The 27,343-nt window shown below is 48.9% G+C and overlaps 1 protein-coding gene across 14 annotated transcripts in view; it reads right to left on the bottom strand.

The window, feature by feature from the left end:
* The window catches only part of AGAP1 (ArfGAP with GTPase domain, ankyrin repeat and PH domain 1), a 568,640-nt gene that overhangs the window by 211,164 nt on the left and 330,133 nt on the right, over positions 1–27,343 (bottom strand). For all 14 annotated transcript variants that reach the window (XM_067027214.1, XM_059055294.2, XM_067027207.1 and 11 more), the window contains one exon: positions 4,400–4,504. In XM_067027214.1, coding sequence (XP_066883315.1) covers positions 4,400–4,504 — 105 coding nt within the window. The remainder of the gene's footprint in view (positions 1–4,399; positions 4,505–27,343) is intronic.

Here is a 27,343-nt window from a genome sequence, read left to right as displayed (position 1 = left end):
TGAGCCGACTTCGAGGGCTTGGGAAGCAGATGCGGCTGTGAAAGGATGTGCCAGAAGGAAAGGGAAATCTGAAGCTATGGTGACCAGCGGGAAGTGATGTCCTGGGGACATCACCCGAGGTCCCTTTCTATTAATCTTGTGCATGTGAGCCCTGAGGGGGGCAGGCCATGCAGGAGGACCAGCGCCAGATTCCCTGGCAGCTGACCCATTCCAAGCACTCAGTGAACTTGGTCTCACACCAACCCCACTGCCGGCTGCAAAGCTGAGGACCCCAGTTTCAGGACTGCCGGCCTGTTTCTGAAGCCACAGTTTCTGACAAGCCAGAGCATGTCATCCTGCTAGGATTCCACAAGCTGGGCACACAGCTGGGGCCACACACTGACTGTTTATTTTGTCCAAAGGCTGGGTCTGTTTTCCACCCCACCAATGCGTGCGAGACATCTGCTCGCATTGAAACTTGTGGTTCGGGTCCGAAGGATGATCTTTTCATAAACACTTCCACAGACACCTGTGTAATAAGGAAACCGTATCTGTTTCCCTCAAGGATAGAACTGACCTCTTCTGGGAGATCTTTTTTTTTAAAGGGCATCCAACGAAGACAAAAAAATTACAAGAGTCGGGTGGGTATTTTTTTTTTTTTTTTAAAGGAAACGGTCAGTCTCCTGCTTCCACAGCACCCAAAGTAAGTTAAAGGTAGAGCCCAGTGCTGCTGGAGCATCCTGTCCAAGAAAACATCTGAGAAAACCAGCATCGCTGGCAGCCCAGGGGAGCTGAGGGGGTGATACGGCAAGGCTGGGGAAGGAGGGGCTTGTGGGGCAGCTCTGTCCAGCAGCAAACTCTGTACCTTCTCATGACCTCTTGGCCTTGCCTGCCTGTCGGTCCAGGAGCAGTGGTCAGGGGGGTCATCTGGGATTTTAAATTGGACAGCTAACAAAGGAGCTGTCTAGATCAGCCCCTGCAAAGGGGGTCCAGCCTTACAGACCACGCTCTCTGATGCAGGCATCACTCTGAAGGTGACGCACTCTGATTGCAACAGAACAATTCAGGGCCCTCACCATGCTGGCTTATTTCCACACGAGCTTGATTCAATCGTTTACTCTTGCTCCAGTCTTCCTTGTGTGCAAGACCCCGCCGAGACACTTGGGTTCAACAGGACACCACGTCGAAGGTGACTCGCGATAGAGTCAGGGTCCAGCCTGATGGAGTCCGTGTGCAGTGCATGTGTGCACAGGAAATAAATTCCTATCCCACCAAGGAGAGAGCCACACGGCAACAGGTAAATGCTGGTTTTGAAGGGGCCGCTGGGGCTGCTACAGGCCCCACCTAACATCTGTTTGAATGATACACGTTTGATGCATCTCAAGCCTATCGCTCTCAGACGCCCCCACCCCATCACAGGCGCATTACCTTATTGGAATCCCACCCTCAAAAAAGCACGCCAGTTTCCTTTTTGGTAAATAAATTACCTCATCATCAAAAGTTACGAGGATACACAGGAGCTGGCACAGTTATTCCACCAAGGACAAACACAATCTTTGTAGAAAACTATCTGAAAATGTCAGAGTGTTTCGCCAAGTTCTTTTCCTTGGCTCCCTGGAGAGGAACAGGCTGTAGGCTCTGCTACTTGAGATCAATGCAGGTCCCCTGCTCCATGGCCAGTACGAGGGTGATGACCGACAGTACTGAAACACAAAGCCGCCAACCTGGGCAAGATTTGCCCAACATTTAACCACTTAGGTCCTCGGCACAAGTGGCCGATGAGCTTAGCAGGCCTTTCTGCCATAATACATCTTGGAGATAACCCAGGGAGTGAGTGATACAGCGCGATCAGTGTTTGAGACCATTTGGTTCTATCACCTTTTGAAATTTTCCAGACTCAAAGAATGGGGCCGTTCTCCAGGATGCAGAACTTTGGGACTTGAATTAGCAACACATCTGCATGCTCCCGAGTTTCTTCTTAAGGAAAAGTCAGGATTCTGCCCTTGGACATCCCGTTGAACACCCTCCTCCCATCTGGAACCGAAGAACGCCAGTCTAGCTCAGCTGCTGGGGATCTGTAGCTCCCAACAACTTAGACTGGAACAGATCCATTCCGGGTACCTGCCAGAGAATACGCCTGAAACTCACTGCCCTCTAAACCTTCACCCAAAGCTTAGCTGTATAGACAAAACCAGTGAAGGATTACAACGAAGGCCATGCCATCCCTTCATGCTCTAGTAATTCAAATCCACTTCTAGATTAAGCCACTCCCTTGGGGAACTGTGTACCTGCATCAATAACTCTAGTTCCCAAGAGACTGGCATTAACTGAAATGCACTTTAAAATGACACTGGCTCTTGCTGGCCCTACAATTACATAACAAAGCCCCACCGTGCTCCTTTTCTGGATTCCAATAATATCCATGCATACACAGGAAAGAAAAAAAAAAAAAACATGGCACTGAGGACGATCACAAGAAGCAGACTGTGTGTGAGAATTTTTGAAGAACCGATGGTGATTATATCACCAAGAGGTTGAGATGAAAAGTAAGTGGGCATCAGCCCTCCTACAGGAATGTTCCAGTACCGTCTTTTGTTGTTATCATCTTTCCCCCTTGGCAAGAAGGAGCAAATGCCCCTCTGATGGCACCTGAGCTTAGCAGGTGAGCGTAAGGCGACTTAAGATGCATCGTCAATCAGATCTCACTTTCTTTACTTCCCAGCAAGAAGATGGTGACTGCACGTCTCCCTCTAAGTAACATAAAGCAAACGGGTCAATACTGAGGCTTTGCTCTCTGACGGGGTCTTTGGAAGAACTACACCAGGGAAAGGGCAGCCTCCTTGTTGATGGAGCAGCTTTGCGGAGAGAACCCCAAAGACCTGGAGGGGGAAAGGACTGTCACAGGCAGGTCTCGTGGGATGGTATTAAGTCTCTGGTTTGGAGGTCACTGGAGAAGCAGCCTGACTCTACTCCCCAAGTAACCCCACATAAATCAAGCACAAAGGAATTTCCTCTGTAAAAGAAGAAGTATGTATCTCAAAAGTCTACTTAACGGTGAAGCAAGGGAAGCATTCTATCAACAGGAGAAACACACCAGAGACACCTAAAGAAACACATGCTTTTTCACACGGTTCAGAAAGGTGAGGCCACTGCCATAAGACAAGAGGGAAAAGGGCAAAATTCACCCCAGCAAGCAAACTACACAGCGAGGGTACCGTCCGTTACCCATCCTATTGGAAAGGTTTTTTAAAAAGGGAAATGTTCCTGAGAGTGCAGGGGAAAAAGCCAGAGGAGACGAGCTGATAACCGTCTTTCCAGGAATCTGACACTACATACCCAAAGCCCATAAAAGCGTACACTGTTCAACTCAGGAAGGCTAGGGCTAGGAAACTGCGGGGAACGGATGAGGGCACAGAAGTGTCAAAAGAGGACACTGACTAGAGTTACTGACAGCAGCAGAAGTCATTCAAAATGTCCATTTACTTTGCCAAATGTCTGTTCTGGAGACACTGTTAAGTCAGCTAGGGCACAGGTGCAGAATTAATGTTATATAACTGTTTAACATGGTGGCACACATCTGCTGACACGGGAAGGTGCCTACAATCTTGCATCGTCTAGGAGAGCAGGCCACATGCCATGTGCACAGGGGGACTGCCTGCTTGTGGAAGGAAAGAGCACAGAGTGTAGAAATGGCTGGGAATATACACCCCAAAATGTGAGCAGTCACGTTTTCCAGTGGGTATTTGGGGGTTTTCATCTTCTTCAGTATGTTTATTTCTAACTTCTTGCCAATCACTGTGCAATTTTTTGTAAAGTATTTAAAATGAAAAGCTTGACACGGCGACATAATCGAACAACCAGCTAATGATATATATTCTAATCTACGCATGTGTCTACATCAAGGCAGATAAACGTCACGCAGGATTCGTGGACCGTGTTGCTCTGGAATAGTCATTACACCCCGTCTTCAGGTTTTACCAGAGCTTTCTAAAAGAGCTCCCCGTGGCTGGAATGTCTACTCTTCCCCCAATGATGAAATTGATTGTCTTATAATCTCTCTTATAAAAATCACCAGCAGAAGAGATTTTATTACACAGAGAAAACGAACGTGCCTCACAAAGTGGTATGTGTTCTTATCGGACACTAAAAACGGACTCATGAATTGCATTTCATTCTTGCTTTTGTCCTCAGCTGCTCAAGCTGACCCTGGGTTCCCTAGTCTAGATTTTCCGACAGATCTCTTTATTTCCTCCTTTCTCTTTTACGACTTGTTCCTGTCTTTTTACTCTCACTTAAGATGTTGACTCTCATTTAAATACTACTTTAGCCTCCAACAGAGCTGACAGGCTTCACTGTGCTGGGACGTCTCCGCCCCTCACAGCCCAACACCTGCGAATTTCTCCGAACGAGCAATACTCACATGTAAACTTGGATGATAGGTCAGCACACCATTGTCACACAGGGTGACGTATTTCTTTTTCCATTCTTTGTTCAGTGATTTGCCACTTCGCTTCAGCAGCATGCCCTGTACGGAAAAAGGAGGCAGGCAGAAATTAATAAATATACATTATAAAGTCCCGTGTCCATTTTTTTAAAAAAGAGTAGAGGCACACAGGTAATTTTCAAATTGTTAAAACTTTCATTTTCTCTACGCCATCTTAAAATGGAAATGACACATTTTTAGCTTGGTAATTCGATTTTCTCCTTTCTTGTTCATACAATATATTTACAGTCAACCGATTTCCTTTTGTGTATGTGTGTGTAGAACTTAACTTTGTGACATTAGTGAGTGCTTAGATATGCCATTGGTTCAACAAATATAATACAAACCAACCTGATGTGCTACATCATACCTTTTCTTATAACTAAGTTATAAGCACATGGAGCCCCTAAAGGTATCAAAAAGGAACCTACCTTTCCTTTTCTAAAAATAAGACAGTAACCATATTCTTACCTTATCATATTTACAAATAACATTTTTTTTATAGTTTTTCATTTCAGATCTTAATTTATTAAAAATGAAATTCCATTTACAAACTTAGCAACAGCATTTAATAGATGAACTGTGTATAATCTACTTTAACCGCCCCCCCCCTTTTTTTTTTGTGGTACGCGGGCCTCTCACTGTTGTGGCCTCTCCCGTTGCGGAGCACAGGCTCCGGACGCGCAGGCTCAGCGGCCGCGGCTCACGGGCCCAGCCGCGGCGGCACGTGGGATCCTCCCGGACCGGGGCACGAACCCGCGTCCCCTGCATCGGCAGGCGGACTCTCAACCACTGCGCCACCAGGGAAGCCCCGAACCCATTTTTAATGAAATCTCATTAGGGCTTCTTGAAAACCATTCAAAACTTGAAACCAACACACTTCTGAAGTATATTTAATCCAGTCTTCCTTAGATGACTGATGAGAATTTATTCTTGTTTTAACTACCAATTCCCAGCAAACCTTCTGCCTTGTTGGTAGGTTTTCCTGAGTTAAGAAAACAGAAGGCAGCCCTGAGCTCTGCCAGGCCCAACACCTTGACTTTGCACTTTCTCTTTCCCTTTTGGGACTTCGCGCCTTCCTTACTCAGTCAATTTCAACTTGAGCTTTCATATCTGGATTTGTCTAACTCATGTTCACAGAAAAGAAGGAAAACAGAAAACCTCGTTCCTTGCTCTTCCTCTTGCTGCCCATTTATAAACCTACATGACGATAATTATGACTGAGAAAGCATAAGACTAACGCTAGTGAATTCATCCAGATCGAGGCAGAAAGGAAGTTGTGAGTTTGAAATAGAATCGGACACCTTAAAGAAGCAGAGCCATCCTCAGTCCCCTGGGAATTTTTACCAGCCCCCATCCGCCTCCTGATTCTACTGATCAGGAACCAAAATACAAGAAAAAACTCAAGTAAGCATTTTTTATGCGATAGAAGTAAGTTCCAACTAATTACCAATATTGTGACATTATTTTTACACCAAATTTTACAAATATAATGGATTATGAACCAACTCGGGACTCTGACCACAAATGTTCATTGTCGCTGAAAGAAAATATTTCAAAGTTTGAGGCAACCCGCAAGTAAACCTTTGGAAGAGCATTTCTTTCCAAGTTCTTACTTAAAGAAAGCACGTGACACAAAGCTTCAGACCTTGATTTCTTGGAATCTCAACCAATATAAACCAAACGTGGCGCTGAGACCAACAAAGGGAACCAGGCCCAGAGGAAAATTTTACTTACAAACCAAGGCGACACAAGTTCCAGGACACAGTAAGAACCCGTGGGAGAGGGGTGGTCGCCATTGGTGACAATGAATTAGCGAAAACGAAAAAGCAACACTTAAAATCATGAAATGTCCCTCCCTGGTGGGATTTCTAAGATATTAAAACTTAGCATAACAAAACGTGACACAAGTTCTCCTGCAGGCTCACATTTTCCCCGCCATCATCCATTTTAGCTGGAATTCCAACAATACCAGGGGCTGGGGTTACTGTGTGTCATTGGTGGCTGAGAGCTGCCCTGGGCCTCAGAAAGCTTCTCCTCCAGCCTCAAACGAAATGCAGGCCGCAGGTCACACCCCGGGGCTCCGTGCAGATGGACATACAGAAGTCTTTCAGCTAGCACGTGGGCACTTTCAAGAGCAAATCCTACACTCCCCGGTGCCAGGTATAAAGACTTATTTCTTAAGGGAATAAAGGGAAAATTTATCGGGAGGCCACGCGAAGAGAGGACGTCACAGTTTTCTGGGAAATTAAATTAGGCCAATGTGTTTGGTCCTAGGAAAACTTAATGTCTTGTTGAAAAAAAAAAATCCAGATCTTGACGATCTTAAATAAATTCCGTGGTTCGCCTCGGAGGATTATCTCTGATTTTACATGTACTATTCAAATGCTGCAACATTCAGCAGACCTGGACACCCTGGTGGCCTAGGAACCATATCTCTGCCCTTCAGCCTTGGCCCCAGCTGGGTTTATTAGCCCCCCCCTCAGAGCCCCCCCCCCCCCCACCAAGACTGTAGCAGAGACTGAACCGATTGGCCGCCTGGCTCCCCACGTCACGCTGCACGCAAGATGGGGTCGCCCAGCTGCGGGTCTGGGCAGAGCTGGACCAGGGAAGGTGCCCTTTTCTTTCAGAGGCTCGAGCGCCATCAGGTGCTGATGCGTTTCTAAGCGTCGTCATTTCTCTCTCTCTCACTCGCTCCCCGTAAGAAGCAGGCCAGGGGTTAGCAGAGTTACGACGGCGCCCCCGTTACAGACATGTACTCTGACCACAGAGGTAAGGGAGCTCGTTAGTGACGGGGCGTGACAGCACCGGCCACCGCGCCCTCTTCATTCCTGACATGGTACCGGGCTGCTACGTCCTGGCCTGTGGGCAGTGACCACAAGGGTGAAACCGACCAGCGTCCCCACGGCTGCCTGGCCTTCAGCCTTCAGTCTCGAAGCACCAGCTCCTCCTCCCAGGGCACAAATCCCAAACCTGAGAGCGGCGGGTCACCCGGGATCCTGGAAGGCACCTCCAGTCCGGTTCCTCTCTTGAGGGGGCACTGAGAATCCAGGATCGCAAGGGAATATAAAATACCAGTAGCATTCGGTCTGGTCATTTACATTCACGCAGTGAATGAACAGATAAGTACCATTCTAACACGAACAAATTCAAGTCTGTTCCTTAAAATACACTGTATATGGATCCAGAGGAAGGGGTTTCTGTTTGCTGAATCTTAAGAGGACCCTGCAAACGCCCTAAACTCTGAGTGTCCCGGAGAGAGGGGAGACCGGGACGAGGATTTATGGAAGCAAATCTCCAGCTTACTGAAAGATTCCAGGGAGCGGGTGGCCAGGCTGTTGCAAGTGGAGAAGGCCAGACCTCTTGATGGGGTGGAGAAGGTCAGCGAGGCACAGGGGAGCCAACGGTCCAGGCACGGCGCCCCGGACTGAGCAGGGAACGCAGGGTCCGCGGCTGCGTTTCCAGATTTCCTGATGACCCAAGAGAAGAAGAAGAAACACTGGAGCTTTATGCGACGGCTCCTTACTTTAGAATGTCAGCAACGGATTAAACACCATCTGCGTGTAATTCAGGCCAAACCCAACACGTCGGCAGAGGCCAGACGCGGGCACCTCTGTGCCTGCGACCTCCGGCCAAGAGTTAGCAGAAGGCGGTAGCGGGGTCTGGACCAACGTGCTGGACCTCCCGTGGCTGGGCCGCGGGGGACCTCCATCCTATGACCCAGACAACAGCCATCCACAGGCTTGCACCTCCTGGAAGGGGAGTCCCAGGAAAGCCCAGGGCTGTGGGTTAATGCCCACAGCTCTGGACGTCAGGGTCCACTTCTGCACTTACACGTGTGAACCTTCAGAAAAGGTCAGCCAAAACACTAGGAGACACCAGCAAACTGTGTGGTCTCTCCGTAAATAATAAAAAGAGCCCCATCCTGAAAAACATGATGAGACACGAGGGCTTTGATGAGTCGAGGGCACGGGAGGCAGCAAAAGCAGGATGAACTTTTGTAATCAGAGGTTCAACTGAACTTCAGGTGAGGAGACTCAGGAAACTTCTGTGGATTAAAGATGTGTTTCCTTTGGCTTTCTTTCTATTTTTTTTTTCTTAAATTAATTCTGAACCCTGATTTGTACAGAGTATTTGTATCAAGTGGGAATCACAGAATTTCAGAGTCACAGGAGACTCTGGAAGTCAAACCATTCCATCCGGAATCTGCTAGACCAATATCTGTACTTGGATCCCTGCCCAGTGTCACCTTGCTCAAGAATCGCTGGGGACAGTGAACCCATGGGCCTGGACCCCTAGAGCTGCCTGAGCAGGGCTCCGCTGCCCTCCGGGGGGCGGGCCCGGTCTGTAACTCTGGAGTGCCGCCTGCCCCCAGCACGCCCTTCTTTTGAGGGACCAAGGACAGTTGCCACAGAGGCCCAATGAGATGGCACATAGCTACACAGCCAAGCCCCTTCTTAGCCCCAGACTCCTGCCAGAGCAAAAGGTTCCAGCGCTCTGACACGGTGGGACTCTCCTCTTGAGCACAGGCAGCATCCCCCAAAGTGCTGAAGGGGGAGAACGCGTCACCTCCCTTTAGGACAAACTTCTACCGATGAAGCAGGATGCTCTAATATGCTAGCAGCCCCTCACTGCAGGCTGAGCCCCTAGACTGGATCTCCCACGCTCCTGCCCTCCCGGACTTCCACAATCTCTACTCTAACTACCAGGAAAATGGAAAACCCTAAAAATAGTTCATTTTAAACTCTTGAAGGACACGAGGCCCTGATCCCACAAGCTAGAAGATGACAGAGGCCGGAAGGCGCTCTGCCAGAGACACACGGGCGGGCAGCTCCCATCAGCGAGTGTAAATGGCCCTTCTGATTCTAAGTCTCTTTGATTCTGTGTGACCCAGGGCAAAACCGCACGGCAGAATGTCAAAACGTATACTTGGTCTATCTTTCAGATGCCACTTTTGTACATGTAAAAACGATTGCCTGCTTCAGATCGTTTCTTCTGGACCAGCTATCCCAGTGTAGACGTCAATTGCAGTTAATGCTTTATTTGAATTTCGTGTGGCTTATGCATCTGTTTTTAAAATTTTTTATTTCAAAACAATATTGGGCTCATGGTGAGCCAGATGCTGCTCTAAGAGCCTTACAAGGAAGTATTAACTCACTGAACGCTTATGACGACCTGACGGTAATTACTATGACTGTCCCCATTTTACAGATGAGGCCACTGAGGCACAGAGAGGCTATGTAACTTGCCCAACTCACACAGCCAGCTTGGTAGCTGATTTCAAGACAGCTTCCAATGCACCCGGCTTCGTGGTATTCGTGTCCCTGTGTAAATCATCCCACACTGACTCAGCGGTGCCTGAGACTCACTTTAACCAACAGTAGCAGTTGCAGTGATGCTACCTACGCTGGGTTTAAACCTTAAGAAATCCTGGCAGCTTCCGCTTTGGGGAGCTCTGACCAGGAAGCCATGCTGTGCTCTGTCCGTAGTCCTGAACCACAGAATTATGAGAAATAATAATAGTTTTTTCAAATCATTAGGGTTTGGGGTAGAGTATTAGGCAAAAATAGACTAGAAAAACAGAACTAGCATCCTGCATTGCTGTAACAAAAATCAAAAACACATGTCACTGGCTTGGAACCAGGCAGCTGGCTGAGGCTGGCAGGGACTGAACGGCTGGAAGGACGGTGAGGAAAATGCTCCCTGAGGTTGGAGAAAGGGATCCGACTTGTGTGCTGGCAGGACGGACAGTCAGCGGACCTGCTCCCCGTGGGAACACGCAGCACAGCCAGGACGCACAGTGAACCCCTGGAAGGACGTGGATAAGACTTCCTAGCAGGACGTCAATCACGCTAACTGCTCTGAGGAGTCTGGGAGGAGGGAGAGGAGATCAAGGTAGTTTTCAAGCAGAATTAGAAAAAATATTTCTGATTTAAAAACCTTACTGGACCAGACCACGAGAAAAACTGCTTCTCAATCCCAGCTTCTCCTGCAGTAGAAGACTCTGAGAGTAAGAACTGGCCTCAGAACAAAGATCGAATCCAGGCTTCCCTGGTGGCGCAGTGGTTGAGAGTCCGCCTGCTGATGCAGGGGACGCGGGTTCGTGCCCCGGTCCGGGAGGATCCCACGTGCCGCGGAGCGGCTGGGCCCGTGAGCCGTGGCTGCTGAGCCTGCGCGTCCGGAGCCTGCGCTCCGCAACGGGAGAGGCCACAGCAGTGAGAGGCCCGCGTACCGCAAAAAAAAAAAAAAAAAAAAAAAAGATCGAATCCAAGGAATGGCAGGAGGTGTGATCTCAGAATAAAGACCCCACCAAGGGTGTGGCAGTCAGACCCCCTTCTTGAGAACTCAGAAAGATTTAAGGCACACCCTTCCCATTACCAGAAGACCCGTGGATTAGAGACAGGAACCTGTGGATTGGCTTTTGCCTAATGGACAAAATTTGTAATTTGATACAAAGGACACCCACAAGGTAGTTAAAGGAATTACACCACTTTGGACTAAAAAACACAGAGGGGGCTTCCCTTGTGGCGCAGTGGTTAAGAATCCTCCCGCCAGTGCAGGGGACTCGGGTTCAAACCCTGGTCCGGGAAGATCCCACATGCCGCGGAGCAACTAAGCCCGCACTCCACGACTACTGAGCCTGCGCTCTAGAGCCCGTGCGCCACAACTACTGAGCCCGCGCACCTAGAGCCTGTGCTCCGCAACAAAGAGAAGCCACGGCAATGGCAAACCCGAGCACCGCAACGAAGGGTAGCCCCCCCGCTCACGGCAACTAGCGAAAGCCCAGGCACAGCAACGAAGACCCAACGCGGCCAAAAATAAATAAATAAGTTCATTTAAAAAGTAAAACAAAAAGCAGAGAGAAGGTTCAAAATGAAAAGAGGCCCTGGGCTGTCAACCCAAGGACAGGCTGAGAAAGCTACATAGCTGTGAACACAGGCCATTTCTTGTGGAGAAGGAAGGTTGACTCAGAGAGCAGAGCCCAGGGCCAAGGAGGACGCCCCTGGGAGCAGAACACACCCTGTGCCGTGGACCAGTAATATCTACAGGTGTTCTGTCCCTCTCCTCCTTTTTGGAATAAGGTACCTGCTGTGGTTCTCCTGGGCCGGTGTCAGCACCGTGAGGGTGTGCGTGCGTGCGTGCGTGCGTGCGTGTTTATGTGTATGATAACCTGTCCCTCGAGTACCTGGTCTTCAGACGGAAAGGTCATATCCCAGGAGCCTCATCTACATGTGCAACCTGATGTAGATGACAATCTTGGATTCAAGCCTGAGTCAGATGCCATGATGGAATGAGACTTTGTGAATCTGGGGACAGGGTGAGTGTATTTTGCACGTGGGAGGGCAGATTGAAGTAGCTAGTCTCCAAAGATGACCCTCAGAAACTCAGCTCACTCTGTCATCCCAGGCCCTCAGACTCAATTTAACTAGTAGAATGTGGTGGGAATGATGCTGTAGTTCTGGCCGAAGCTTTAAGAAGGCCTGGAAGCTCCTGTTTTTGTGCCCTTGGGAGCCCCAGCATCCTTGTAAGAAATTGGACCCCTTTTCTAGGGAGACAGGGAGAAGGGAGAGACCCTGAGGCTGCATGGAGGAGAACGGGGGTCTTGGATACACGATGGCCATTGAGCTGCTGGCGTCAACCCCCGGCCGTAGGAGCCACGTCTGCTGAGGCAGCAGATGTGACTGAAGAAATCATCTTGCATGCCCCAGCCCGAGAAGGCATTTTGTGGAGCAGAAACGAGCTGTCCCCAACATCCCTGCTCCAAATTCCTGACCCACAGGGTCATGAGCAATAATAAAACGGTTACTGTTTTAGACCACTGTGATGTGGGTTCATTGCCAGCAACAGATAACCGATGCAGTGGAAAGAGCCGAGAGCAGTGGTCTCTACTGGAAGCTACACCGCCTCCCTGTGAATCATTTCACCCTCCAGACCAACGTCAAAGCTTTAACATCTTTTACTAGTTTGCATAGTAAGAAATTTAAGGGCTTTGTGAACATCTCAAATATTCCTCTTCTCTTACTTAGAAATGGCAAACGTTGATCTAATTGCTACCACCTCATTCATTTACTGATGCATCAGAAAGACTGATTTTTAATGATCTACAACCAAAACATCAGATTCTAGGCAGGCATTTCTTGTTTTGGCTCAGGGAACTTTTTCTATGGTGGAGCACAGAGTAGAATTGTCTTCTGGATGCAATCTCTTTATTAGTCATGTGTATTCTCTGCGTAATCCCAAGCGGTCATTGAAAGCCAAAAGCAATGTTAAGCGTACAAGCTTTAAATAACTTACAAAGTTAATGTAATGAATGTAAGTGCTATCTGAAATCCATCACTCAGTGCCCGCTGCAGCCCCAAGCTGTGATAAAACACCACTCATAAATTTATATTAAAACTCTGTTCGATAGCAATTATTTACCAACAAAGATCTACTGATTGCATTAGAGACTGGGGGTCTAAAGCAGGCAAGTCAGTCTTTGTTTTGAGTTGCAGGGACCAGTGGCGTTGGCGTCTGTGACCACAGAGATCATCACGACGCCGGGGGAACATTTAACAGCCAGGGTCCTACGAGGCAACGGAGGACCAGCCCGCTGCAGGCTGCGCCACGGAAAGATCACACCATCGACAGACACGTCCAGGAAGCACTGATCTTTGCTCTGAGGCAGCATTTCTCATCTGCTTTAACAGCCACTGGAGGCCATGCATGCATCTGACTGAAAGCAAAGGAGAGGCCATGTGTGATTCAGCAGTGATATAAATTGAATTATCCTGCTGCACTTGAGGGGGTGCCAATAGCTTCCTAATTACCAAGTTTAAAAAGACGATAGTTTTTCCAGGGTTTGAAACCATCCACACAAGTTCAGAAATGTTTAGTATTTCTGCTTCTGAGAAAGAAGTGCAGTTTGAGTCCTTCTTTGGTTCCACAATGAACACTTGTTAAGGGTGCCTCGGTGACTTTATGATTCGCATTCTTAGTACTTTTGAGTAGATTCTCATGATAGCAGTTAAAGGTTTTCTAAAATGTCGCAGAGAAAAGCTGGCATCTTTACCTGAGATCCAAAGAGTAAGATCACCAACCATTCAATCTTCACATTTGCATCTAGTACTTTTATTCCCATCAAGATCTTTCCTGTAACATGTATTCTACTTGTGGTTTACTTATGCTTTGTTGACTTAAAGAAGAAGAAAAAAAAACTAGGAAAGGGCATTTGGGTGAGGGGTACAATTCATCCTTAGAAATTGGGGAAGCACAGGAGTCGAACGACCATACAAGGGACGGGGACATTCTTCTCCCCTGTCAGGGGCTCCTGCAGAAGCCCCTCCAGCTGGGCACCCCTCCCCGCTGTGTCTCCCCCACAGCCCACTCTTCCAGAATGAAACTTCTCTCTCCATCCTGTTTGTTCCTGCTCTCTCATTATCCTAAGCTGTCCCTTGCAGATGACAAATATACACTTTACCAAGAGCATGCCTGGACAAAAAGGAGTGGAAATTCACGCCCAGAAGTGTCTGCTGCAGGCGGTGAAGTCTGTGCCCGCCTCCCCTCACATCCTTCCATCACCTACACGTGGGACCGAGACGACATGAGCAAACTCCCTGTTAGGAGCGTTGGGTGTATGATCCTGCGCGACGGGCTCATCCCCATTTTAACAGGAACCTCAACGCCAGCGCACCCTACAGACACTGTCAGCGCTGGCAAGCCTGCAGCACTGGGACTGGCAAAGTCTGGCCCGTGGGCCACATCTAATCTTCTGCCTCTTTTTGTAAACGAAGTCTCATCGGAACGCACCCACGTCCATTCTTACATAGGGCTGCTTTCACCCAGCACAGCTCAGGAGTTGCAGGCGAGACCGTGTGACTTGCAAAGCCTAAAATACTAGCTATCTGGCCCTTAACAGAAGAAGGTTGCTGAGCCCTGCTGTAGGATATGGAACCATGAAGAAGCAATCGGCAGCCACTGACTTAATTTGCTTTATTTTTTAAAAATAAATTTATTTATTCTATTTATTTATTTTTGGCTGCGTTGGGTCTTCACTGCCGTGCGCGGGGGCTTTTTCTAGTTGCGGCGAGCGGGGGCTACTCTGCATCGCGGTTCACGGGCTTCTCATTGCCGTGGCTTCTCTTGTTGCGGAGCACGGGCTCTAGGCAAGCGGGCTCAGTAGCTGTGGCTCGCGGGCTCCAGAGCGCAGGCTCAGTAGTTGCGGCGCGCGCTCTTAGCTGCTCCGCGGCATGTGGGATCTTCCCGGACCAGGGCTCAAACCTGTGTCCCCTGCTCTGGCAGGCGGATTCTTAACCACTGCGCCACCAGGGAAGCCCCAGCTGACTTAATTTAAAGTTGGCAAATTCTGTTCTTTTCCCCCAAGTTCCCCTCTTGCACCCTCCCCTCACTCCTGCTGAAGACCCCCTTACACTCTAGCACTCTATGGAAGCTGGGTCAACTCTGCTGAAACAAGCGTCGCCTGGACCCTTAGAATAATGGTTGTTCTGGGCTGAATTCTATCCCCCCTAAATTTTTATTGTGAAGTCCTAACCCCCAGGACCTCAGAATGTGACTGCATTTGGAGATACGGGGCCTTTAAAGAACCTGTGGCTGGCGAGGCCTTTAGGACACGGGCCCTAACCCAGAACGACTGATGTCCTTATAGGAAGAGACTCAGACACAGACACACACGGGGGGAAGGTGACGTGAAGACACAGGGAGAAGATGGCCAACCTCAAAGCAGGGCAAGAGGCCTCCAGGGAAGGACATCGCCTTGATCTCAGACTTCCAGGCTTCAGGACTGGGAGAAAAGAAATGCCTGTTTTTAAGGCTCCCAGTCTGTGGAACTGTAAGCGAGCAGGACCCTATGGGGCCTTCCTGGGACAGGTGCCCTCCCGCCCCACATGTCCTCCACCTGCCCCTTGTCTGTAGAAAAACTTTAATAAAAGTTTTGAATGAATTTAATCAGAGAAGTGAGAAAATGCAGGAAGAGAACAGTCAAGCAAGACAAAATAAGAGTTTAGCCATTAAACAAAGTCAAGGACCTTTAGTTCCTCCTCAAGGGTTACAGATAATATTCTAAGTCTTCTCCTTTGAGCTGTTCTGCAGATACTGAAACCCACACCAGGTGGGAGGAGTTAACTGCATGCTGCCCACCAGCAGGTAGACCCCAGACGGGCTGGAACCAGAAGGTTGAAGATGCTGACTCCTCCCGATGACCTCACCACCAGCCAATCAGAAGAAGGTCCACGAGCTGACCACACACCCTCCAAGCCCCCTCCCTCACCCAGCCTTTAAAAACCTGTCCCTGAAAGCCATCGGGGGATTCAGGCCGTTTGCGCACTATAGCTGCCTGGACTCCGTGCTTGGTGCCTGCAATACAACGGTGTGCAAACAGGTTGTAAGCTGCTGTAGGACAGAGAAATGGTCTCATCCACCAGCACCCGGCACAGCAGGTGGTACAGCCCGGACCTCACCACAAATGCCCTGCAGGTCCCCACGTCACACAGCATCTTCAGCTCTCAACTCCCTGCTCGCTCAAGTCTCGCTTTTCCTCCCCAGTAGGACGTGTTCCCTGAGTATCCATCAGGCACCTCCAATACAGCACACCCCAACAGACTGGGAATTCTGGGGCGCCAGGTCTGCCGGAGCTGGCATACGGTGAGTCCTAAATAATCACCCCAATTTATAGATGTGCCTAGTTCTAAACTATCTCCCCAAATCCGGAATGTCTGCAGATAGCAGAGCAATCCATCGAACACCTAAAACCAAAAATAAAAAAAGCAGGGAACGTGTAACAACCCGCCACTCACTTAAAATGCCATTGAATCACATGGGGATGAGGGACTCACCCATCACAGGTTTATCAGGGAAAAGCAAGTGGGACAAAAAAATGACAAGACTATACACCGTGGATCCAAACAGCCTGTGGTTCTAGACGTAGAAAACTACTCTTAAGTAAAAGAGGAAAATCAGTAACAACCGTTTATTATATGCAAGAAGATAATTCCTATTAAATGGTTTCCCCAGATGCTCCTCAAACAGAAACATTCTAGCAAATTCATACACGTGAGGCTTGGATGTCAGTGTTGGTAAAAGGAGGCGGACCAAGTCGACCAGGACCTGCAAGCTCCGCCACGACTCCACCATTTTAACTTTCCACCTAGTTTAGAGTGTTTCCATGGAAACAGCAGGAAGCCCCTCTAGGCTGAGCTCTTTTTTTGGAATAGTAATATCTGCACCCATAGCCCTCCATCCGGAGGATCTATTATACCACAAATGGAAGCTCTGCTCCAGCCTGTGGAGGGAGCTGGGGGACGAGGCCAAGGGAACCAGCGAGGGTTCTGGATCTCTAAGCAGCTCCCTGGCGGTGCCCTCCCCTTTCTGGTTAGTAATATTTCTGTCATTCTGCCAGGTTGTAGGGTACAAAGGGTTCCACTTTAATTGAGCTGTCAGCATCTCCGGCAATCCTATAAAGCCTCGATTATGCACGGCGGGGTTAGTGACACACTTGTTATTGTGGATGCCCTATTTGCGAAACCCAAGCCTGCACCACGCGCGGGTCAGCTCACCCGCGCGACCTTCCTGTCATTAGCCGCGTCGATTTCTACCTCACCGCTGAGAAAATCACACGGCGCGGCTTCAAAGCGCCGGCCGGGACTGGATTCGACCAGGAGCTAATCACCCACAAATCCAGCTCAAATGGCAATAATTGGCTAAACTGCTCCCCTCTCCAGAGCTCAGCAGTAATTTGGGATAATAAAGAAAAGAATTATTCAGCCAACTGCCCCGGAATGGATGCTTTGTGACCGACACACTTCACATTTTAATAATGTTGGACACAGAAGCCAATTTAATTCCGTGTCAACTGAATAACGAGACGGAGAACAATGATGGGGAAGGAAAAAAGTTTGTTGGTTGTTTCCCCCCCTTTTAGAGAAGCGCGTTAGCCCCGAGGAACGCTGAAGACACGTGCGCGCTTCACGTCCGGCCTGGCTGAGTGATGAGGTCCCCACAAGAACCAAACGAATGCTAAACAGGGGCGGGAAAAAAAACAAAACAACGAGGCCGCTATGTATTGCGAAAATTTAAAACAACCACCAAAAGCACCCCCCTCCCTCATCGAACGAAAAGAAAGGAAACGAAGAAGACACCATTCCCACCAGGATGGACAGATCCTTCTGGAATTTTCTAGTTCCTAGCATCTCTCGATCAGATCACTCCGTTTGTCTTCCCTCGTACCCTGCCTCCTTCTGCCGCCAGGGCCGCGGTCACCCCTCAACGCTGACGGCCGTCGGGGGCCCAGCGGGCGCGCGGTGGAGCAGGGCTGCGCCATCGTCACCCGGTCCTGACCTGTCCTCCCGCCCAGACCAGCCCTGGAGGCGAGACCCACAAACCCGACTGCGGGCGCCGGTGAGACTTCTTTTACCAAAGAAAGTCAAACTGAACTCCGTCCCCCGCCTCGGAAGCCAGGACAGCCCGGCGTCCAGCCGGGGGACAGCGTGAGGCCAAGGATGGGGGGGCCCCTGTGTGCGATGGGGGGCCCTGCCCCAGGTACAAACTGTGGGGCGACACACGCGAACGTGTGCGTGCGGACACGGCGGAGAGGAATTCCTGCACAAGCAACAATAAAAAAACCCGCGGCTGCCTCTCTATTCAAGCAAATGACCCCTGAGCCCAGCCATCAGCCCCCACGGGACACCCGCCAGGGCGACTGTTCGCGTGCGTGTGGGCCCGCTGTGTGGGGGACGTGGAAGCTACCCGGTGTGAGACATCAGGTGAGCTCTGAGAGTAGGTTTCACAACTCCATCAGCTAAGTATGAGTCCTCTGCGGGGGAGACTTGTCTCTTCTCCCCTAACCATCACCTTTACACGTGCTCTCCCTGGGGTACGCTCTGTCCTCGCTTCCTTCTCGTCTCTCTCCTACCCGTGTCTGCCAGCTGCTTGCCCACCTGCCTCAGACGCCGCCGCCGCTGAGGCCTGGATTCCTTCCAGGTTACACGCTGCCCCTAGAAAGTCGCCCGCAGCCGTGGACAGCTCTCCCGGGCCCCCCCGTCACGCCCGGACCGGGCAGAGCTGCCGAACTGGTGAGCGTCGTCACCACCCGGGGCGCCCCTCCCCCGCCTCCCCCGCCTCCTCAGCTGGCATCTCCTAGTCAGCTGAAGGCCCCCAGCCCTGGGCCTGCTCTGCCCAGCTAGAGTCACCACGAGCCCCAGGTGACAAGTGAGGCCTCCAGCCGTCCTCGGCTCTGAGGCTTGCCGTAGGCGTAAACCAAAACCACACACCGGAGTTTGAAGGCTTGGCGGGAAAAAAGGGCAACTTTTTACATTGGTTACATGCTGACATGATTTACTTTGGGACAGACTCAGTTAAACAAAACATTATTAAATGTCATTTCGCTTGTGCTTATTTACTCTTTCTAATACGAATAGCGAAAGAGGGGTGCGACTGCATCTGTGGTTCGCATTCTGTTTCTATCTGACTGTGCCGCCTACTCAGATCACACCTGACCCTCCCTGTCCGGCTCCTGGGCTTCCGTAGCAGCAGCTTCACCAGGGGAGAGAGCACTCTCGTCTTGCTCGTTTTGTTTCCTGTAACCTGGCACACAACAAGCGCTCGAAAAAATGCCGTTGGACAAATGAACACATAACTGTATGATACGACCATCGCCGTGAACGGTAAAAGGTTTCCTGGAGATTAAATAATTGTGCAAGGTAATATGGCCAGTGAGGAGTAAACCCCAAATCTGCATCCACGCTGTCTGTAGGGCTCCAGTCTTATCATGGCAACCACATGGCTTGCACCACACGGCCAAGGTGACTAGAAATAGCACACGCTCATGAGGAGATCTCATCAGACACCAAATCAGCACAAGTCGTCCTCCTGTACGCGTGGTAAGCGTAAACTGCTGCTCTGGGTACAGGGAGGCATAAAGAAGAACGCCACGCGGGGCCTGCCCCTCTGGATTCTTCTATTTGGGAAATTAAGAGGCAGGCACAGGCAGAGGAAGGCAAGTGAAACCTGGATTAGAGTTTCTACTGGAGAAACCAAAGCGGGGGGGGGGGGAGGATTACTCACTTTGCTCCTGGTTAAGAAAAGAAGAAGGTTTGTGCCAACAGCCATGTTTCGCTTTTAAGCCAAGACTTAAGCCAGGGGTGGCACCCACTTGGCGGGCAGGCTCCCACTTCGCCACCCTCCAGGGCACTTGCAAGGGCGAGCCTCGAGCTTTCTCAGCACAGCCCTCCAGGCAGGCTCTACGGTGGATGAGAGCCGGCACAGAAGGGGAAGCCACCTCCGTCCCGCCCCTGATACTGTTAAAGCCCTGCTCTCCAGAAACATCCCACATGCGATCTGTGTACGGGCAGCACAAGTGTTTCCTTCCAGACTATCTTCTGTCCCAACGATTACTATGGCCACTATTACTACTACTTAATTTCTTGGAAACTGAATACTGTTGTGAACTGATCAGAAAATAAAAGAGACAGAGACAGACAGAGAGACAGAGACAGACAGAGAGACTGTGTTTCTGGAAAACCAAAGTGAATCTAGTCAGTGCCATGCCCTGGGGCTGTGTGTAGACTCAGAGTTACCACGAGACGCCCAGGACGGCAGGGTCTCTATAAGCTAGTGGGTTAGTTTTCATTTCAGACCATTACCTGCCAGGTGCCCAGCTACTAGGTAGTCTGGTCGAAGGGGGCACCCCCGCTCTCAGTCTTTGCCTAAAGGAGTGAGTTCAAACAAAGATACGCAAGACACCCAGAACAGGGTGCAAAACGCTTCTCTTCCTCCCAAATGGTCTTGTTGTCTGACATCTAAGATGTCAGGTGGAACTTTTCTACAGATTCCGGTGTCTTCCCCAACAGTTTCATTTGAGGAAATGTCAGATTGCTGAAAATCGTCATCAAACGGATATATGCGCTTACAAGTGTAAATACGCGTAAGGAAGGTAAAGGGCCATCCCTAGAACTACTCCCTTGGTGAGCAGGAACTAGCACACCCACCCGTTCACCAGCTGCCCGCCAGGGTCCCCAGTGGGTCCCTTCACAGACAGCAGTCAGCTCATCTGTCTGAACGTACCTGGAACCAAGGAGAGGGAAGATAGCCGTCAGCGTGCAGAGCCCCGAATTGCAGGCAGGGGCTACCCTGCTGGATACACACAGTGCGTGTGGGTGACAGAGGTGATGGTGATTGTGGGGCAGCTCGGATGTGCTTCTTTTCTACCAAACATCCTCTACCAGCGTCTTGTGTGCTCCAGCTTAGAGGCCGTTGCCATCAACGAGAAGAAATGCGCTCCCTAGCTATGGAGTAAAATCAAGTGGCGTCCAGCACACCTTACGAATATAAAAATTCTGGATAAAATTCTCAGCGGTCATCAAAAATGTGCTTAAGGAAATGTCCACATAAAAAAGACTATACCTTATTTCACGCCAAAGTCCTCAAATACCAAAATTAAAAACATAAAAGAGGATGAAGTCATGTTCAACCAATCCTCTGATGCATCACATTAGAAAAAAACTGACTCCGATGGTCTCACTCTAGAAGTTGATTGTTAATCAGGGCAATTTAATGATGAAACACTGCAAGTATGGTGTCAGCAAGTTAAAAATGGCCTTGTTTCAATACAAGAATCACTCGGTATATACTATATATAAAGTATTGTATTTCATGCCCCATTTACTGTAACACATTAGTGGGTTCAATCATCAAGTAACAACTGTTTCCTTGCCGGGTTCAGATATTGCAGAGGGGAGTCTCTGCAGTGGCAGAAGAGCCCTTGTAGGCTCCGAGGGTCGTAGGCACGTACAGAGATTTGGGCCCGTTCATTTTAAGGGCCCCCTTCCACACTATTAAATAATCGCGCATCTAGATTTTAGCAAATAATATAGTCTTAGTGAATGCTTATTTTTTAAATGCCAACTAACTGAGACACTATTTGACATGTTGTTCTTCACTGAATTATTTAAGATTACTCAGAAAGAAGACCAGATAGCAGAGCCTTCCTGCAATGATGTGATTGATTCACTTCACTATTAAAATGTCAGAAAGACAAGACAGCCTGCAACAACTCTCTGCAAAGCAAAAAGCCGTACAATCTTTAAATATGAACTGTTTGCAAACTCCAGTCACTTCTTATGTTAAAAAAAAATCCAAAATTGAGACTAAGACAGGATATTTCACAAATTGGATTCTCTTTGGTTTAACACTATCCTAGATACTATTGCTATTTATCTATGATGTGAGAGGAGAAGGTATGGGGAAACAGTGGTGATTGGAAACCTATGTGAATAGAAAAGCTCACTCATATATTGAACCCATAAACTATCTCCTTGGGGAGGGGAAAAAAAAAGAACAGCAACCATGGTTTCAGGTTGCTTAAGAGGTTTACAGGAAATGCCGGGCGCTCACATAATGACTCTCAACAGAGCACAGATCTGTATTTTCCTTTTTACCTCGACTGCCAGGATGCTCAGAGATGTTACATTTTTCTGAGTAGGTTTTCTGGTACGTGTCTTTTCCTTTGGTGCCTGGCACTTAACTTTTTATAGTTTTCACAAGGGTCTGCGTTTCTTTTAGTGTAAGATAAAGTTGAAAGAAGGAGAAGAAGAAAAACACTAGAGAGGAAGGTTAGCCCCCAAACTCAGGCCATAAGAAAGCAGTTAAGAGACTGGTCTGGGAGGGAAAGGGAGCCCGTGTGGCTGGTGATCGCAGCCTAATTCCCCTTCAAGAGGCACCCAGTGGCAGTCACACAATCTCTGCTCGGTGGTGTACGCCTGGGCTCCCAGGCAGGACCCGAGCTGCCCTCGAACCTCAGCTGTTTGTTACTTCTTGCTGCCGAAAAGAGGCTCGGAGCCAGGGCTGAGGCATTTCGGTCTTTGAACTGCTTTCAGTGCTGTGAGGGGCAGGCAACAGCTCTCCAGACAATAGTTCAGAACTTGTTCAGCAAAGCTTGATTTTTTTTGCCTTCAAAGGTTGAAATTTGTTCTACAGATAAAAGAAATGCCTTCAGGGAAAATAACTCTAAGGCATTCCTGACAAATTCAAGTCCCTCAGAGCATCAAGCTACTATTGTGCTAAGGTACAGTCAGCTATGAAATACAGTTAGAAAAGGAAAGCCAGAACTTAAAAAAAAAAAAAAAAAAAAAAAATGCCCAGGAAAAACAAGAAAGTAGAAGGCCTGATGCTACTTGGTTGTTTCTTTCTGAAAGCTGGCAGACCCAAGAACATACACATTTATAGAGGTAACGTGCTCCCATGTTGAAAGGGGAGGGAACAAAAAAAAAGAGAGATGTTTGTAGATTTTAGGATGCGGGCTCTAATAGGACAAGTTAGAGCTATTCTTCCTCAAGGACAGAGGATGGTTCTCTAGCCTTGGCAAGTATTTCCTCCCATTTAACTTCTTTTAAAACTTCTCATGGGTGGAGAGGGAGTTAATAAAAGAAACAATATGTATAAGAAAAATGCAAGGTGCCCAGAGTACGGCTAATAGAATCTGATGCTGGCTTTAATTTTAATGAAGAAAGTTGCCAGTAGCAACAAAACTGTCAGCAGCCGCCGAGGACCATTAATAAAGACAGAGACGACATCAGTGCCCCGCATCAGTACAAAAGGTTCCCCTCGCTCCGTGCTGGGCTAAATTGGCTGCCCAATTTTTCTTAAGTGTCCATTCTAGTTAGAAGACAATTTATTAATTTTTGCCATTTATTGTCAGTTGACAGGCCATCATTTTGTAGCCCGAATTTTAGATGAAAACTAATTGAAAAGACTGGCGGTATTTATGAGGGGTATTATTTGTCAATTACAGCGGCAAATACTCCTTTTTTTTTTTTTTTTTTTTTTTTTTTTTTTTTTTTTTTTTTGCGGTACGCGGGCCTCTCACTGTTGTGGCCTCTCCCGTTGCCGAGCACAGGCTCCGGACGCGCAGGCTCAGCGGCCATGGCTCACGGGCTTAGTTGCTCCGCGGCACGTGGGATCTTCCCGGACCAGGGCACGAACCCGTGTCTCCTGCATCGGCAGGCGGGCTCTCAACCACTGCGCCACCAGGGAAGCCCGCAAATACTCCTTTTTGCTACCACCGATTTTGATGCCCCAGCTCCTTGGGTGCGAGGACTGGTTTGGCTGGCATTAAAATACGAGTGAGTCTCTCCCAGCTCATCAGCTCATCAATTTCACAGGCACGGAGGGAAACCACCTTCATGTTATAGGGACCTTTCATGGTAGATGGATACGTTATGACTTTTGACAAAGGGGAAGTACACAGCAGGTAATGAGAACAGATAATTGTGCACACAAAACGTAATTCACTGCGAAACAATTCATATTCATTACTTTTGATCACCTCTGGATATGAGGCATCATAACTCCTTAAACAGCCTGCTCTCTTAATTTTATACATTTTAAAATAATTTCCCCTAAGTTACTGTATTTCAAATACATCCAAGTAGATGTATATGTTCTGCCTGTAGATTTTCCAACTTGAAGGCTCAAATGTCTTTTTTTTTTCAAAAAACATTAAGCCTTATCCTTTATAAGGAAAACTGCTTTTCCTCAATCAAACCCCACCCCCAGAACCTTGCCGCTAAAATGTTTGATAAATATATATCTCTGAAGATGTTATGTTCATATGCTACAGTATTACCTTTTCATGGCTTTTTTTTTTTTTTTTTTTTTGGTTTTTGTGGTACGCGGGCCTCTCACTGCTGTGGCCTCTCCCGTTGCGGGGCACAGGCTCCGGACGCGCAGGCTCAGCGGCCATGGCTCACGGGCCCAGCCGCTCCGCGGCACGTGGGATCCTCCCGGACCGGGGCACGAACCCGTGTCCCCTGCATCGGCAGGCGTACTCTCAACCACTGCGCCACCGGGGAAGCCCCCCTTTTCATGTTTTAACTAATGCTTCCAAACCCTTGGATACAATGCGTTGAAGCAGTGAACAGTAATTTGCTTACCTACTAAAGAAAAGTTAAATGAGTTATAATTTTATGTGCCCAACTTAAGTTTCCTTTCTGTAGTACTGTTGATGGTGGAATTTGTTAGATTGCTAGATTGCCTGAATTATGTTCCATTTGAATTTATACAAAGTTAAAGGTTTTTAGCAATTAAGATAAGCATTTTCCCCAGACGGCAATACTAAATTCAATGACGTACACGGAGTCTTGCCAATTACCCAGTCCTCTGCCACAAAGACAAAAATTCCCCGGGATCGCCCAGGCAGCCGCACAGAGGGTAGCTATGCTCACGTGAAACATTTAAACGCTTAAACAAAAAACATGGCACAGATCAAAAGAGGTATTTCAGGATGAACTGCAGTAAACTTCTGGGTCCTTCAGTGCTTCTAACTGGAAAACCTTTCTTTGTACCCAAGTGACTTCTGTGCTGAATTCTTGGAAATCAGTTACAGGCACACATAGAAAATGCTTGTATCGGTCTTTCCTTATCACTAACTGACTGTGTATTTGCTGCCATCCCAAAGCTGACCGGCGGGCAGAGGGGAGCTCGTCTGTCACTCGGGTATGGTGCACACATGCAAAGAGGGACGACACGTGTGTGACACGCAAGCGGTGTTTTCGTGCGCATCCACTCTTGCAGTTTCTGGTTTTAAAGTAATGGCTGTGGGGCTTCCCTGGTGGCGCAGGGGTTGAGAATCCACCTGCCAGTGCAGGAGACGTGGGTTCCAGCCCTGGTCCGTGAGGATCCCATGTGCCACAGGTACTGAGCCTGAACGTCTAGAGCCCATGAGGCGCAACTACTGAAGCCCACGCACGTAGAGCCTGTGCTCCGCGACAAGAGAAGCCACCGCGACGAGAAGCCCGCGCACCGCAATGAAAGAGTAGCCCCCGCTCGCCACAGCTAGAGAAAGCCCGCGCGCAGCAGCAAAGATCCAACATAGCCATAAATAAGTAAGTAAGTAAGTATATATATGAAAAAAGTAATGTCTGCGACCAGGGTGATGTGCTCCTCAAAGGACGTGCTATGAGCAACCCAGGAGGGTCGGGGACAGGAGAGGGGAGGGGCCACGTCCCAGGTCCCCCTGTAATGCTCAGGGAAGGCTCCAAAGAGCAGCATCCCAGGGATGTGGAGCCTCTGCACTGAGCTGTTGACTGCTGATGCAGCATCCGGGTGGGCTTCAAGGAGGGCGCTCCCCGGAGGGCTGGTTCCCATGCAAGCAACTCTGGGCCCGTTACGTGGGGTGTGATTTGAGTCTGTGTGTCTCTCTGCGTGTCTACAGCAGTGCCCTCGAACACCGATGACGGCCAAGCGGGCCACACCGTCGGGACCAAGCGGCTTCCCAGATACCACGGGGCATGAGCCGACCCTTACTCAGGAGACGTCTTTGGGGTTTAGCCTCAAACAGGCAGCGCTGTCTCAAGTAGTTTTTCTTCTGGTTTCATCGAGAAATAACTGACATACATCACTGTGTGAGTTTAAGGCATACAGCACTGTGGGTTTAATGTATATATATTGTGAAACGATTCCCACAAGAGGTTCGGCTAACACCCATCTTCTCATATACACACAGTGAAAAGAAAAGCAGGACAAAAAGAAGGAAGGCGGGGGAGAAAGCTTTTCTCTGTGATGAGGACTCTTACGGTTACTCTCTTCACCTCCCTACACACCCCAGAGCCGTGGTAACGGCGGCCACCAGGCTGTTCCTTACACCCCTGGTACTTGTTTATCCTGTTCGCTTAGTAACTGGAAGTTTGTACCTTCTGACCACCTCCCTGCAGCCCCCCGAGCCCCTACTGTCCCCCTCTGGTAACCACAAATCTGATACCCTTTTGTATGAGTCTGGTTTTCTGTTTTGTTTTGTGTCCTTTAGATTCCATATATAAGAGAAGTGTTGGAATTTAATGGCAACCCTGGCAGGGACACTCATTGGTGACCCTCCTGCACTCGCCCCTATTCTCAATCCGGCCGGTGTACGCGGGGTGCCCTTGGGTCAAGGTCACTGCCTTGCCGGTACACACTGTGTCCCTGACTCACGGGGGCCGGGTCAGAACTGGACTGGAATTTGGTCCACGCGAGCAGCACTTGGGAGGGGTCTTCTGTTTGAGGCTACTGCTGGCTTAGACGTGGTCATCATAGGAGGGCCCGGGATTCAGCACACGGGGCGCACGAGAACACACAGGGCCTGGGCCCAAAGAGGTCAGAGCCGGGAGATGCTCCCTGGTGCCATAGATTGGGGGTGCCCCTCTGCATCCTGGCTGGCACCAGGTGAGGTGACTTTTCTCACACACACCCCCCAAATCATTGTGGGTGAGCCACCAAGGATGGGGACAAACCTAAGGGAAAGAGCCACAGCCTCAGCAATGCTAGAATAAGATGCAAATTTTAAATATCTTCTGTACTTCTGAGACAAGACCGGCCTTCTGGGAGTGCAGCAGCCTCTGTGCCCCCCGAGACCCCCAGAAGGTCCCTCCTCCCTACCCAGATGCCTGGCCCTCCACGTACAACAGGCCTCCCAGTTTCCAGCATCGTGGAGGCAAGAGAAGGAGGTCTGGGTTGATGTGTCCAGACAATATAAAATCCCAAAAGTTCAGGGAATGAGTCTAAAGGACAGGAAGACAGATACTCTCTTGCTGTTTAAACCTGGAATCACTCCATTTTGAATTTAGTATAAGTCAACTTTTAAAACTTCAAAAATATATCCAAGATAAAATAAGCTTAGAGTTAGGTTTTGATAAAGCTGAACAATGATAAACCTGTGATTGACTTAATAACTAGATCTAGAAATTTTGATGAGGTTTAAATAAAGGAGAGCAAAGAGAACTTAAGATTCCAAGTGGCATTTCCTTTTGAATAAACATACTAGTGATTCTGAAATGCCTGCCACACTACCACAAACCCCCTGATCCAGCTGCATCACCATTTTCCGTAGACTTTTGCTGAGAGTCAGCCCTCTGGCCA

This window comes from Kogia breviceps, chromosome 2, assembly GCF_026419965.1.
Source record: "Kogia breviceps isolate mKogBre1 chromosome 2, mKogBre1 haplotype 1, whole genome shotgun sequence".
Lineage (NCBI taxonomy): Eukaryota > Metazoa > Chordata > Mammalia > Artiodactyla > Physeteridae > Kogia > Kogia breviceps.
This window is presented reverse-complemented; position numbering and strand designations above follow the sequence as displayed.